The 16408-nt window shown below is 43.1% G+C and overlaps 1 protein-coding gene across 4 annotated transcripts in view; it reads left to right on the forward strand.

The window, feature by feature from the left end:
- Positions 1 to 16408, forward strand: part of tmdd1 (transmembrane and death domain 1) — a 42329-nt gene that overhangs the window by 18487 nt on the left and 7434 nt on the right. For 3 of the 4 annotated variants that reach the window (XM_087973578.1, XM_087973577.1, XM_087973576.1), the window contains exon 3: positions 15001 to 15177. In XM_087973578.1, the coding sequence (XP_087829704.1) occupies positions 15027 to 15177 (151 nt within the window). In that variant the 5' untranslated portion in view covers positions 15001 to 15026. Of the gene's footprint in view, positions 1 to 15000; positions 15182 to 16408 lie in introns of those variants that run through there. The other variant, XM_087973579.1, reaches the window with a different exon arrangement.

The raw sequence follows: 16408 nt of genomic DNA on the forward strand, positions 1-16408 counted from the left end.
TCCCCAACAGTACCCTTCCACCGACACTCTCATTCGTTTGGCCGAACTGGTCCTCACCCTTAACAATTTCTCCTTTGAATCCTCCCACTTCTTCCACACCAAAGGGGTAGCCATGGGCCCATGTATGGGCCCCAGCTATGCCTGTCTCTTTGTTGGCTATGTAAAGCAGTTAATCTTCCGTAATTACACCGGCACCACTCCCCACCTCTTCCTCCGCTACATTGATGACTGCATTGGCGCCACCTCGGGCTCCCGCGAGGAGGTTGAGCAATTCAAAAACTTCACCAACAAACTCTCTCAGCGGAGCAGGTAAGGGCTGTTTGGCAGTGGCTGCTTGAAGGCTCGGTTACGTTTGTTTAATGGTTTAAATTTGAAAGTTTTTTTTAAAAAAAAGCGTGGAGCGGACCCGGAAGCTGGTGTAGCGCAAGCTTACCTGGGTAGGTTTTTTTTCCCTATAAAAGCGCGCAGGAGAGGAACCCAAGGCACTACAGAGGTAGTGCCTCCCACCCGCCCTCCTCCTCTAACCTAATAATAAGACCCGTTGTGGTAAGTAGGTAAGTGCTGCATTTTGCTTGTTCTATTCTTTAGACCTAGTTTTTTTTTAAAAGGTTATCTTTAGAGGGATGGCAGTGAAGGCAGTGCAATGTTCCTCTTGCAACATGTTTGAGGTGAGGGATGCATGGTCGTCCCTGCGGATTACACTTGCAGGAAGTGCACCCATCTCCAGCTCCTCCAAGACCGTGTTAGGGAACTGGAGCTGGAGTTGGATGAACTTAGGATCATTTTGGGAGGCAGAGGGGGTCGTAGATCGGAGCTTTAGGGAAGTAGTAACTCCAAAGATTGCAGACAGATGGGTGACAGTGAGGGGGACTGGGAGGAAGCAGCCAGTGCAGGGACCCCCTGCGGCCGTTCCCCTCAAGAACAAGTATACCGTTTTGGATACTTGTGGGGGGGACGACTTACCAGGGGTAAGCAATGGGGTTCATGGCTCTGGCACGGAGCCTGTCCCCGTTGCTCAGAAGGGAAGGGTGGAGAAGAGCAGAGCAATAGTTATTGGGGACTCGATGGTTCGGGGCACAGATAGGCGGTTTTGTGGGGGCGAGAGAGACTCACGTTTGGTATGTTGCCTCCCAGGTGCAAGGGTACGTGACGTCTCTGATCGTGTTTTCCGGGTCCTTAAGGGGGAGGGGGAGCAGCCCGAAGTCGTGGTCCACATTGGCACCAACGACATAGGTAGGAAGAGGGCTGAAGATGTTAGGCAGGCTTTCAGGGAGCTAGGTTGGAAGCTCAGAGTTAGAACAAACAGAATTGTTGTCTATGGTTTGTTACCCATGCCACGTGATAGAGGGTCGAGGAATAGGGAGAGAAAACAGTTAAATGCGTGGCTACAGAGATGGTGCAGGAGGGAGGGATTCCGTTATCTGGATAACTGGGGTTCTTTCTGGGGAAGGTGGGACCTCTATAAACAGGATGGTCTACACCTGAACCTGAGGGGCACCAGTATCCTTGGGGGGAGGTCTGCTAGTGCTCTTGGGGGTAGTTAAACTAACTCTGCAGGGGCATGGGAACCTAGACTGTAGCTTTAGGGTGCAGAACCTGGAGTGTAGGGAGGTTAGGAACATGGCATCAATCTCAAAGGAGGGTGCCTGTAAACAGGAAAGTGGCTTGAAGTGTGTATACTTCAATGCAAGAAGTATACGAAATAAGGTAGGTGAACTTGCAGCGTGGGTTGGTACCTGGGATTTCGATGTTGTGGCTATTACGGAGACATGGGTAGACTGTTGCAGGTTCCAGGGTTTAAATGTTTTAGTAGGGTCGGGGGGGGATGGTAAAAGAGGGGGAGGTGTGGCATTGCTTGTCAAAGATAGTATTACAGCGGTGGAAAGGACGATGGATGAAGACTCGCCATCTGAGGTAGTTTGGGCTGAGGTTAGGAATAGGAAAGGTGAGGTCACCCTGTTAGGAGTTTTCTGTAGGCCTCCTAATAGTCCTAGAGACGTAGAAGAAAGGATTGCAAGGATGATTCAGGAGAAGAGTGAAAGTAATAGGGTGGTTGTTATGGGGGACTTTAACTTTCCAGATACTGACTGGGAAAGCTATAGCTCGAGTTCGTTAGATGGGTCGGTGTTTGTCCAATGTGTACAGGAGGGTTTCCTGACACAATATGTAGACAGGCCAACAAGAGGTGAGGCCATACTGAATTTGGTTCTGGGTAACGAACCAGGTCAGGTGTTAGAATTGGAGGTAGGTGAGCACTTTGGAGACAGTGACCACAATTCGGTGACTTTTACTCTAGTGATGGAGAGGGATAAGTGTGCACTGCAGGGCAAGAGTTATAGCTGGGGGCAGGGAAATTATGATGCGGTTAGGCACGACTTAGGATGCGTGGCTTGGAAAAGTAGGCTTCAAGATAAGGGCGCAATTGATATGTGGAGCTTGTTCAAGGAGCAACTATTGAGTGTCCTTGATAAGTATGTATCTGTCAGGCAGGGAGGAAAGGGTCATGTGAGGGAGCCGTGGTTTAATAAGGAATTGGAATCCCTTGTTAAAGGGAAGAGGGTGGCCTATGTAAAGATGAGGCGTGAAGGTTCAATTGGGGCGATTGAGAGTTATAAGGTAGCCAGGAAGGATCTGAAGAGAGAGCTAAGAGCAGCAAGGAGGGGACATGAAAAGTCCTTAGTTGGTAGGATTAGGGAAAACCCAAAGGCTTTCTATAGGTATGTCAGGAATAAAAGAATGACTAGGGTAGGAATAGGTCCAATCAAGGATAGTAGTGGGAAGTTGCGTGTGGAGGCTGAAGAGATTGGGGAGACACTGAATGAATACTTTTCATCAGTATTCACTCAGGAACAGGACATTGTTGCCGATGTGAATACTGAGTCACAATTAGTTAAAATGGACGGCTTTGAGTTATGTAGGGAAAGGTGTTGGAAATTCTGGATAAGTCCCCTGGGCCTGATGGCATTTATCCTTGGATTCTCTGTGAAACAAGGGAGGAGATTGCAGAGCCATTGGCCTTGATTTTTATGTCCTCGTTGTCTACAGGAATAGTGCCAGAAGACTGGAGGATAGCAAATGTGGTTCCCTTGTTCAAGAAGGGGAGTAGGGATAACCCTAGTAACTATAGGCCGGTGAGTCTCACTTCTGTTGTGGGCAAAGTCTTAGAGAGAATTGTAAGGGATAGGATTTATGAACATCTGGATAGGAATAATGTGATCAAGGATAGTCAGCATGGTTTTGTGAAGGACAGGTCGTGCCTCACAAACCTTATTGAATTCTTTGAGAAGGTGACTAAGGAGGTGGACGAGGGTAAAGCGGTAGATGTGGTGTATGTGGATTTTAGTAAGGCGTTTGATAAGGTTCTCCATGGTAGGCTACTGCAAAAAATACGGAGATATGGCATTGAGGGTGAGTTGGAGGTTTGGATTAGGAATTGGCTGGCTGGAAGAAGACAGAGGGTAGTAGTTGATGGTAAAGGTTCATCTTGGTGTGCAGTTACTAGCGGTGTTCCGCAAGGATCTGTTTTGGGACCATTGCTGTTTGTCATTTTTATAAATGACCTGGAGGAGGGGCTAGAAGGTTGGGTGAGCAAGTTTGCAGATGATACGAAAGTCGGTGGAGTTGTTGACAGTGAGGAAGGATGTGTCGGGTTACAGCGGGATATAGAAAGTAAGGTCTGCAGATGCTGGAGATCAAAGTTGAAACTTTATTGCTGGAACAGCACAGCAGGTCAGGCAGCATCCAGGGAACAGGAGATTCGACGTTTCGGGCACAGGCCCTTCTTCAGGAATTCCTGAAGAAGGGCCTGTGCCCGAAACGTCGAATCTCCTGTTCCCTGGATGCTGCCTGACCTGCTGTGCTGTTCCAGCAATAAAGTTTCAACTACAGCGGGATATAGATAAGCTGCAGAGCTGGACAGAAAGGTGGCAAATGGAGTTCAATGTAGATAAGTGTGTGGTGATTCACTTTGGTAAGAGTAACAAAAAGATGGGGTACTGGGCTAATGGTCGGATACTTGGTAGTGTGGATGAGCAGAGGGATCTTGGTGTCCATGTACACAGATCTCTGAAAGTTGCCACCCAGGTAAATAGTGCTGTGAAGAAGGCATATGGCGTACTGGCTTTTTTTGGTAGAGGAATTGAGTTCTGGAGTCCTGAGGTCATGTTGCAGTTGTATAAGACTCTGGTGCGGCCGCATCTGGAGTATTGTGTGCAGTTTTGGTCGCCATACTATAGGAAGGATGTGGAGGCACTGGAATGAGTGCAGAGGAGGTTTACCAGGATGTTGCCTGGTATGGTAGGAAGATCGGATGAGGAAAGGCTGAGGCACTTGGGGCTGTTTTCATTGGAGAAAAGAAGGTTTAGGGGTGACTTGATAGAGGTGTACAAGATGATAGGGTGGACCATGAGAACCTTTTTCCACGTATGGAGTCAGCTATTACGAGCGGGCATAGCTTTAAATTAAGGGGTGGTAGGTATAGGACAGATATTAGGGGTAGATTCTTTACTCAGTGAGTTGTGAGTTCATGGAATGCCCTGCCAGTAGCAGTGGTGGACTCTCCCTCTTTATGGGCATTTAAATGGGCATTGGATAGACATATGGAGGATAGTGGGCTAGTGTAGGTTAGGTGGGCCTGGATCGGCGCAACATCAAGGGCCAAAGGGCCTGTACTGCACTGTATGTTTCTATGTTCTATTCCACCCTGACCTTAAATTTACCTGGACCATCTCTGACACCTCCCTCCCCTTCCTGAACCTCTCCATCTCCATTAATAACGACCGACTTGACACTGACATTTTTTACAAACCCACTGACTCCCACAGCTACCTGGATTACACCTCTTCCCACCCTACCTCCTGTAATAATGCCATCCCGTATTCTCAATTCCTCCGCCTCTGCCGTATCTGCTCCCAGGAAGACCAGTTCCACCACAGAACACACCAGATGGCCTCCTTCTTTAGAGACCGCAATTTCCCTTCCCACGTGAAGGGAAATCTCGTCCACATCCCGCACCTCCGCCCTCAGACCCCACCCCTCCAACCGTAACAAGGGCAGAACGCCCCTGGTGCTCACCTTCCACCCTACCAACCTGCGCATAAACCAAATCATCCGCCGACATTTCTGCCACCTCCAAAAAGACCCCACTACCAGGGATATATTTCCCTCCCCACCCCTCTCCGCCTTCCGCAAAGACCGTTCTCTCCGTGACTACCTGGTCAGGTCCACGCCCCCCTACAAACCACCCTCCCATCCTGGCACCTTCCCCTGCCACTGCAGGAACTGTAAAACCTGCGCCCACACCTCCTCCCTCACCTCTATCCAAGGCCCTAAAGGAGCCTTCCACATCTATCAAAGTTTTACTTGCACATCCACTAATATCATTTATTGTATCTGTTGCTCCCGATGCGGTCTCCTCTACATTGGGGAGACTGGGCGCCTCCTAGCAGAGCGCTTTAGGGAACATCTCCGGGACACCCGCACCAATCAACCACACCGCCCCATGGCCCAACATTTCAACTTCCCTCCCACTCTGCCGAGGACATGGAGGTCCTGGGCCTCCTTCACCGCCGCTCCCTCACCACCAGACGCCTGGAGGAAGAACGCCTCATCTTCCGCCTCGGAACACTTCAACCCCAGGGCATCAATGTGGACTTCAACAGTTTCCTCATTTCCCCTTCCCCCACCTCACCCTAGTTCCAAACTTCCAGCTCAGCACTGTCCCCATGTCTTGTCCGGACTTGTCCTACCTGCCTATCTCCTTTTCTACCTATCCACTCCACCCTCTCCTCCCTGACCTATGACCTGTATCCCCTCCCCCACTCCTCTATGCTACTTTCTCCCCACCCCAACCCTCCTCTAGCTTATCTCTCCAAGCTTCAGGCTCACTGCCTTTATTCCTGATGAAGGGCTTTTGCCCGAAACGTCGATTTCGCTGCTCCTTGGATGCTGCCTGAACTGCTGTGCTCTTCCAGCACCACTAATCCAGAATCCAAAATCTGACAGTCCAGTTACTCAAGCAGAAAACAACTATCTTTCTTGCCTGTTCAGAGATCAGGTTATAAAGGAAGTAGAAAACTGGAGCCGTTAAATTGCCCAGTAATTGATCATGTGAGTACCTTAATTACTGACACGTTGAAAAAATGCCCAACAGATCTTCTTGCCCAAACCGTAATTGATAAAGTAGGAAGAGGGGGCTGAGTATCTAGCCAGGGCAAACATGCCCAAATATTTCTTCTTCTCCCCACCTCTCTTGCTCCTTCAGAGAGAGGAAAGTTCTGGCCAGAGGTTTTTTGTACTTTGAAGCAAGAACTAGCAAATTGAAAACAAATCAACAATACGTTACATTTCTGCACAACAGCTTACTTTATTTATGCAGTTACTTTAAAGTAGTGAAACATGGCAAGATGCTTCGAGAATTTATGAGAAGGAATCACTCATAATTAACTAGTACAAAGTGATAATTTATTTCAAAACTTCCAATAATGGAAGAGATCTGTGACAACTGATCAGTTTGTCTTCATTTTCACATTGCTTTCGATCTTGCCCATCTGGGCTCCTCTTTCTGCCTGTCCTCTTCACTCTTATTTTAGAGCTCCCTCTTTTACTATTCAAACATTTTTTGGGCCTTCCTGAAATCTATGATGTGTGGCTTCCCACCATAAAGCAGATTAAATCACAAGCTGCCAGACTCAAAAATCTATTTAAATCCAGATCAAGCTAGGTAGCCCTGATTAGCCATTCCTTGTCTTTCATCTACTGGCTGATTGGGATGATGGCACAGATTTTTAAATTTTGATTTCTATCCGGGTCCCAACCCCACCCACATTTTTTTATTATAATAGTTCGGTATAGGACTGTTAGACGTTTAAAACATGATACATAGAAATTCTAGTCTCTTTTAATGAAACAATTGCTCTGAAGGAAATATCACGGTGAAAATCTCCTGAAATTAAATGGATTCCAGATATTCAGGTCAGGTTGGGAAATTAGTTCAGCAAGCAGATTTAATTTTTAAAGTGGATTTCATCTCTTCATTTTTTTTTTATCAGGAGCCAGTTCATAATCCTAGTAACAAGATCTACACCTCTTCCTCTCAGTCACTTATCACAATCATCCACACAGCATTGACGTTGTCTCAGAGTGGCTGTCTTTCATGAATGCCTGATGATTTTCCACATTGCATTCCATTCCCTAAATTCTGTATGAGCCCCATTATGGACCATAATATCATCCTTGCTTCCGAAATAAAAATACTGGTGTGCTTATTGCACACATAAAAGGTTTTGTACATAATTGCTTTTCTGAAAGTACAAATTTCCCTGCTAAGCTGGATGCTGCTGCATAATGGCAGAGGTTTATTTTTGAATTGATTAATATTGATTTACAAATCTGGGAGTTTACTTTTAAAGGAATTATCCTTTAACATTTAGTTTCTATGTGGTCTAATAGCAAGTATGCTAAGAATGTATCAAAAACACAAATGAGTTCAGTCATTAATAGAATGAGATTATAACATTGGACGCCTTTAGAACATAGGACCATAAGATATCAGAGCAAAATTACAGTATTCAGCTATTGAGTCTGTTCCACCGTTTGATCATGGCTGATACATTTCTCAACCACATTCACCTGTCTTCTCCCTGTTACTCTTAATCCTCTTACAAATCAAGAACCTATCCATCACGGTCTTAAATGCACTCAATACCTGGGCCTCCACAGTCCTCTGCGGCAATGAGTTCCACAGACTCACCACCCTCCGGCTGAAGAAGTTCCTTCTTATCTCAGTTCTAAAGGATCGCCACTTCACACTGAGGTGCAGGATCCCAGTTTCTCGTACGAGTGGAAACATCTTCTCCATGTACATTCTATTCAGGCCTCACAGTATCTTGTAAGTTTCAATCAGATACCCCTCATCTTTCTAAACTCCATCAAGTACAGACCCAGAGTCCTCAACTGTTCCTCATATGACAAGCCCTTCATCCCCAGGATCATTCTCAATCACACGCCACCAGGTTATGGTCCAACAGGTTTATTTGGAAGCACTAGCTTTCAGAGCGCTGCTCCTTCCTCAGATAGCTGATGAAGGAGCAGCGCTCCAAAAACTAGTGCTTCCAAATAAACCCGTTGAACTATAACCTGGTGTTGTGTGATTTTTAACTTTGTCCAGCGCAGTCCAACACCGGCTCCTCCACATCAAGGACCATTCTCGTAAAACTCCTCTGGACCCCCTCAAACACCTGCACATCTGTTTTTTAGATACGGGGCCCAAAACTGCTCACAATATTCCAAATGCGGTCTGACCAGAGCTTCATCAGTCTCAGCAGTATACTGCTGTTCTGATTTACCAGCCCTCTTGAAATGAATGCTAACGTCGCATTTGCCATCCTACTCACCAACTGAAACTTTTGCTTTTAAACCAATTTCAAATTGTATCAAGATTGGAAAGAAAATTATTTCTTAAAATGCAAGAAAGGAGTCACCCAATAACTAAGAAAAATGTGGACCATAATGATCAGAAAAGTCTCAGCTGATTGTATTGAGTTGTTATTTCAGCAATGGTTTCCCTTCTACATTGCTTTCCACTTTAAGATTAGATTAGATCCCACAAAGTGTGAAAACCGTCCCTTTGGCCCAACAAGTCCACACCGACCCTCTGAAGAGCAACCCACCCAGACCCATTCCCCCCTGACTAATGCACCTAACACTACGAGCAATTTAGCATGGCCAATTCACGTAACCTACACATTTTTGGACTGTGGGAGGAAACCGGAGCACCCAGAGGAAACCTATGGAGACACGGGGAGAATGTGCAAACTCCAAACAGACAGTTACCCGAAGCGGGAATTGAATCCGGGTCCCTGGCGCTGTGCGATTGCAGTGCTTTACAGAAACTCTTCCCTTGGAATATTTTTCACTCTACTTAGATTTAGCTTGTAGATCAATTGATCTACACTCCAATGACTGCATGGCCAAAAGTGCCAAATTGTCTCTCAGTTGCACCTCATCCTTACAAGTCATATATCTAAGGAAGTTTCCCATAGAAGACCACCTATGTGACAAGACTAGCTATCTCCTATCTGGTACTTCAGAATAAAATCCAAATACTTATGCAAGACTCACTACTTGCACCTCAAAATCGTTCAGAATTGCTATTAAAGGTCATTCGCTTTTGCAGTTGGAGACTCTTCCACTAGTATGTGATAATTTTCTAATGCGTTTAGGCCCATCATTAAATCTTAATCTGCACTTTCTCAACTTTGCATGCCTTCCATATGAGTAAGCACCCCATTTCTGCCTTCATTCACCAAATCAGCTAACATCAAGGAACTTGTTCCAAGTGTCCAAATAAAATTTGAATGTAAATCAGTAGGTATCAATTTGTGGCACAAACCAATGCTCTCCACCATCTAATTTCGTTGTTAGAATATTAGATGTTGGTTTATTTTTCCCTTGGACCAATCATATTTCAGCAAGCAGGCGTTAGGACCCAGAAGTATATTAGTCAGATTCCTGTTGCAAAGTTGTTTGATTCTAGATTCCAATGTATATATTTAAATCTAAATTCTGATAGAAATTCTATGTTCACACACAAGATGAGACTTGCAAGAGGACTAGTAATATTGTTATCCTGTATCAGTACATGCTCAGGAGAGGACACAGGTCAGATGAGAATTTACTTTTGTGAAGCTCTGACATGATATCATAAAATAAAATCAACGAGTGACCAATAACTTGCATATGATCCAAATGATAATGATTGACTGTGTCGGTATCTTTCACAAGTGCGAATGCTTAAGGCAAAATGATGTTTCTCATTGTGTGCACAGTGCAGACATTGAATGTGCTGTTTAGTGGAACTGCTAATAAGTTAATGTGTTTGAAATAAACTACACATACCAAAACAGAATGGGCATCTGTACTAAACTGCCCTTAGTTACTGTGGTGTTTTGAAACCATTGGCAACACTCCATCGGAATGCTGTTTTCTGATTTCTTAATCTTGCACATCTCATGCTATTGTTTAAACATTCTGATTGTTTGCTGTAATCAATGGTCAATTGTGATTAAAGAGAAAGGGGGGGCGGGGGAAGGGAGCAAGACATGTAAATAATGGTGTAATCAAATGAAGATCTATAGAAAATACTTCCAGCTGTGACTTTAACAAAGGCAAAAATCAGTTAAAGTCTAGCAAAATACCCTGTTTCAAATAATTGTTTCCCTAAAATTTAGAAATTTGAAACTCCTTACCTTCCTCAATCTTCCCTCATCTCTTTAAGTTTTAAAAAACAAATTTGGAATTGCCTTCAATGAATAACATAATTAACAAATTAATTAATCTTGCTTTTCACTCTGTTGACGATTGCATGCAGTTTTGGATCACATTGTGAGAGGAGTTAGTTAGAGATAGGAAGAGTCAAACACATGCAGAGATGCATGTAACATAGCATAGCATTAGGTGATAGAGTTATTTTAATAATGTAAAAATAAGATTAGTGTCTCACATGAATGGTATATATTGTAGTATTGCATAACATGCAATAAACAGTACTAGAAAGAAGCACAACCTGAAAACGGTTCTTGACCTTGCCTCCTCCTTGACCATTCTATTTTGAACCCAAACTCTTACACGGGGACATAAAAACCACAGTTTCTCTAGTTTATTAGCATGTTTAAAAAACAATATCACAAAATACCAATGTTAATATTTAAATAGATGTCTTAAAATTGCTTATATGTTGCAGGACAGTCTCAAACAATGCTGAATTCTGTTGTAAATTAAGAAATAACAGCCTTAAATTATAACCTAGAGTATTAACAGTCAACCATTAAACAATTAGTTTTTTAAATTTTCTCTTGGCTGTTTTCCAGAGGCATTTTATATACACAAATTAACGTCAATATTAACATCTATATGTAAATATCTCACAGAATAACTTTAGGGCCAAGAAGGCATATGAAACAGGCTCTCTGTGTTTTAGAAGGAAGAAGAAAATTCCATTGAAATAATTCACAACTCCTCAATATTTAAAAGCTATTGCATGGAAAATGTTTAGCTTGCACCTACCACTATTGTAAACTCCAACTTCAAGACATTTCAGGAACAAGTATTTTTGGTTTTCACTGGAATATCTGTAATATTTAAAATAACAAACCAATATTTGAATAAAAGAACTTTTTTTTTGCTATTTAAATAATAGGGTATTCGAATGAAGAAACCTTTAAAGAATTCCATCTACCCATGAAAAGATATTCATGTTGACCACATATTCTAAACTAATCTAGTCTCATTTGCCAGCATTTGGCCCATATCCTTTTAAACCCTTCCTATTCGTTTACCCATTCTGACGCCTTTTAAATTTTGTATTTGCATCAGTCTTGACCACCACCTCTGGCAGTTCATTCCTTATATGCACCACCCTCTGTGCGAAAAAGTTATCCACTGGTCTCTTTTAAATCTTCCCCCGATGCCCTCTAGTATTGGATTCCCCTACTCTGTGGTAAAGACCTTGACTATTCACCTTATCCATACCCTTCATGATTTTATAAACTTCTGTAAGGTCACCTTTCAGCTTCTTATATTCCAGGGAAAATAGCTCCAGCTTATTCAACTCTCCCTATAGCAGATGCCCTCCAACCCCAGCAACATCCTTGTAAATCTTTTCTGAACACTTTCAGATTTCACGCCATCTTTCCTAAAGCAGAAAGACCAGAATTGAATGCTGTATCCCAAAAGTGGTCTAACCAATGTCCTGTACAGGATGCAACATGACTTCCTAACTTCTATGCTCAATGCACTGACCAATTAAGGCAAGCGTACCAATTGCTTTTTTCACTGTCCTGTCTACCTCTGACTCTGCTTTCAAGGAACTATGAACCTGCACCCCAAGGTCTCTATGTTCAGCAATACTCCCCAGGACCTTACCATTAAGTATATTAGTCCTGCCCTTAGTTGCCTACCAAAATGCAGTCTAACTAACACCTTAAGATATTCCCATTCACTGCCTGGACAGTAGCTTGACTCTGCAAGAAATAAGACATTCCATGCAAAGACAATCCATACATCAAGTCAAGAATCCCTTAATTGTTTTTGAGTTAGAAGCAAGGAATTTGAGGAGAAATAAAACCCACGGGTGGATGCTCTCTGATGCAGCATGAACAAACAATATGGGAAAATGTGGTAAGACTGGAAGAAAAATAAGCAAATTGTCATGTGTGAAAGTCAAGGGGTAGCAGTCCTTAATGGAGCGAAGAGGCTCCATGTTCAGTCACGGAGTTATGCCACAGTCAGTAAGGGGTTTATCTGATTGTGGTGGTTGGTCATGGTCAGCCAAGCTTCTAGTCTGGAGATCCATACCCTTACAGTTCAAGAATTGGTCAATGGTCAATCCTGCAGGACAAATGCGTTCCAGGGGTTGATTTGCATCGGGGCAGTCAGAGTGCTGCTGAGACTCAGTTCGGGGGATGGGACAGGTCTTCTTCCAATTATAGAAAAATGGAAGTGAACAGAAGAGAAGTTCATGGTGATGCATAAGCAGGAGAGGTGATGAGATGTCCCAGGAAGTGCAAGAATGGTTTATAGTTTAGGAAGACATGGAGTTGAAATGATGCATGCAATATTGAACATTCTGGTCCATGACCTTCAGTGAGATGCATGTATGACGGCTGCATCAGAGTGAGTGATGGCCTTGTGCTCGCAGGGGAGCAGAAAGCTGTTAGCAGTTCACCTGCAGAATGCAGCAGAATATTGAGCTTCATCTTGCACTGTTGGGGGTCCTGCTTCACTGAGGACACAACACTGACACAGCAATTCGTGTTCATGCTGGCTGAGTCTACTGGTCTGGTCTCCTTTGCCAGTCAGCTGGAAAATAGATGGCCATTCTGTCCACAAAGACCTCCAGCTCCCTGCCATTGATGTGGGAAACAAATTTCCCTTTCCTTTGGAGCATGCCCTCAAAGTTGTGCCTCAAGCAATACAGTGTGAAGACCTGTCCTTGGCTTGAAGACTCTGAAGTGGTATATCACTGAACTTCAAATCTGGTGCCAATGCGTGAAATCCAGAAGGCCCCACAGTGTCAAGTGCCTCCACCTCACTAGTCATGTGACTCACCAAAGAAAGGTGCCCAAGAGCTCAGATGCAAATAACTGAAGTAAAGAGTGGTCGATTGCGTGAGAAAAGTCACTCCAGGCATTGTGGATCAAGCACTAAAAACCTTCTTGGTAAAAATACTTCAACACCCGGGGAAAATCCAGCCCCGAGAGTCAAAATAGCTCAAACTGAATGATGCAGTAGGTCAGCATGCTGGTGGGAGCCTGTGTTAAAGGGAGACACATGAGATCTTGTGCAGACTTCAAGCAGGACACAAAAAGTGTCCCTCTGGGAGACAGGAACTACAAGATCTTAAAAAGGTGTTTCTGGAAAAGCACAGCAGTTCAGGCAGCATCAAAGGAGCAGGAGAATCGACGTTTTGGGCATAAGCCCTTCTTCAAGAACACATTTTTAAGCTCTGATCTCCAGCAGCTGCAGTCCTCACTTTCTTCTAGGAACTACAAGATCTCAAGAGCAAATGTACCATAACACAACCTGCTTTGAAGACTGAGGGTTAAAAAACTTAATCCAAGGTAGGCTTATTCCTGAAACATCAACTCTCATGCTCCTCAGATGCAGCCTGGCCTGTTGTGCTTTTCCAGCACTACACATTTTGACTCTGACTCTCCAGCATCTGCAGCTCTCACTTTCTCCAATGTACTATAGCCACGTAATTCTTAGGTATAGAGTCATAGAATCATGCAGCATGGAAACAGAGCCTTTGGTATAACATGCCAGCCAGATTTTCCAAAATAAACTAGTCCCAATTGGTCAAAATCTGTTTAGACCTCTCCTATGTATGAACCTGTCCAAATGTCTTCTAAGTGTTGCAACTGTACCTGCATCTCTCACTTCCACTGATAGCTCCTTCTATATATGTACCACCCTCTGTGGGAAACAATTGCCTCTCAGGTCCCTTTTAAATTTTTCCCCCTCACCTTAAAGCTATACCCTTCAGTTTTGAGTTGCCTTACCTTTACTATTCACTTTATCTACACCTCTCAAGATTTTATTAATCTCTATAAGTTCACCCCACAACATTCTATGCTCTAGGGAAAGAAGTCCCAACTTATCCTGCTGCCCCTTTAACACAAACCCTGTGGGCCCAGTAACATCCTTGTAAATCTTTTCTGCACTTTTTTATTTGAATAATATCCTTCCTATATCAGGGTGACCAGTATTCCAAAAGTGGCCTCACCAACATCCTGTTTGGTTGTGACATGACATTCCATCTCCTATACCCAATGCTCTGATCAATGAAGGCAAGCGTGCCAAATGCCTTCTTCATCACCTGTTTACCTGTGGTGCCAGCGAAGTCATATTATTTTAAGAACAGCATTTATTGGGGTGGGGGGTCAGTCAGATCAGTTAGTTCTGCAGCTGATCTCTGATGCAGAGTAACGCAAACAGAGTGCGTTCAATTCCCTCACCAGCTGAGGTCACCATGAAAGACTTTCCTTCTCAATCTCACCTCGCCTGAGGCATGGTAGCCTTCGGTTCAACTACAAGCAGTCATCTCTGTCTAATGAGAGAACAGCCCAATGATCATGTATGACAACAGTAACTTTATCTTTTGGTATTTAAAGCAATAATATGATGGAAACATGCATAACAAGAAACTAGGACACTCAGCTTGTGCTGCTAAAGCAATACTTTAATTTATTAATAGTACAGATGGTCTAGTAATCTTGAAGCTATTTTAATCCCTATACAGAACTTTGAAATTATTGAAACATTTTTTGTTTTCATTTCTTCATTTCTACTTTATGAACAGTTATCCATTTAGCTCAATTTGGAAATGAAGTTTATCACTTTATATATTACCTGTGACACATGTAGCAAAAGTATTCTTAAACCTGGATATTGGTACTTTCTTACATTAATTAATGGAAATACACAATTCTTTTCTTTTAGCTGCTGATGATATAGGAATTCACCAAATGATTCGAATATCAGAACTGCTCACCTCTGTTGAATGTGACCTTCTTCACAAAAAGCTTACTCACCCTGAGAAAGACATTATGAAGGATATTGACCAAATGTCGGAGGAAAATGACAATTTATTCAAGACCCGGAAACGCAGAGAAATCAGTAGGTAAAATGATCTGTCTGTCCTGATAATCCTGAACATTGTATTTGATGAAGCATTACATAAAAAAAGTTTATCCTGCTGTAATTAAAACCTAAACTGTGAAATAATCAAGATTTGACTAATCTAAGGTTGAACATATTAAGATATATTTTTGGTCAGTGTGACAGTTATTGGTAAGAGGCCAATAACCTGGGGAGGTAGCAGATGGATGGCATTACCAACTCTCTCTTTGTCCCAGAGAGGCCTAAACCTATCTGAATGGTGCAAAATGGAGCCCTGTTAACAGCTTCCAGTTTATGTCCCACCATTTCAGGAGGTCTAAAATTACTCCTTGAGAATCAAGTTCAATCCTCTGTGATGAAAGAAAACTGTGGTTTAATTAATTATGCTTGCTTAACATACTCTGACAAAATTAATGATGGGACTTTTATTTTTAAATGAATAAAATGCTATTTCTGAAATGTATCCTCAATCATCTTTGAATGTCCAGGCTTTGCTGTATTGACTAGGCCACAGTGATGATGCTAGATTAATCTGAGGTAAGTAGCATATCAAACCAGATTTATAGTCTAGATTCCACCTGGATGCACATCTCAATCTGTAGTATGAGCAATCCTGATTACTGACCATGATGGGATGACATTGTTGTTCAGTGTGCAGCAAGTTTGTTATCATTATCCTCTTCTTATGATAGGGATCTACAGGGTCTGCTAGGTCTATTGTGGTAGAGGAAAATCACATGCTAGCCTAATGTGAAGAAGTTCTTGTCTTGAACAAGATGAAGCTTATTACATATTAGTAACTAAGTACAAGTTATACTGATATGATAGACATTGTTACAAAGACTGGGAACTGGGTAATAGGTCTTACTACTTCGTGATCCTACCAGTTCTGCTGGACATCATGATTGTGGCCGATGTTTAATACATTTCTTAGTATTAACCCTTTAATACCTATACAACTTTATACAGCACCTGCGAGGAGAGATCTGTGTCTACTGTAAGCACAAGCACAAAGCTTCATTTCTGATGTGGGAAGTTTGAAATATTGGAATAGAACCTAAGGGAGTGATTTTGGGTCCCATAATAATAAGGAGACTACAATAGATTTGTAAAGTGGCAGGGAGGTCCTGTGTTTATCCAATGGCTTCACATCACCCTGGTATTATTTTGCATATTTTTCTGAGTTGCACGATAGCTTGCTGGAGGCAGTCTCATGCCATTTCATTTC

The sequence above is a fragment of the Chiloscyllium plagiosum genome, unplaced genomic scaffold (genome assembly GCF_037043375.1).
Source record: "Chiloscyllium plagiosum isolate Xiang-an unplaced genomic scaffold, Cpla_swu_hap1 HiC_scaffold_26, whole genome shotgun sequence".
Classification (NCBI taxonomy): domain Eukaryota; kingdom Metazoa; phylum Chordata; class Chondrichthyes; order Orectolobiformes; family Hemiscylliidae; genus Chiloscyllium; species Chiloscyllium plagiosum.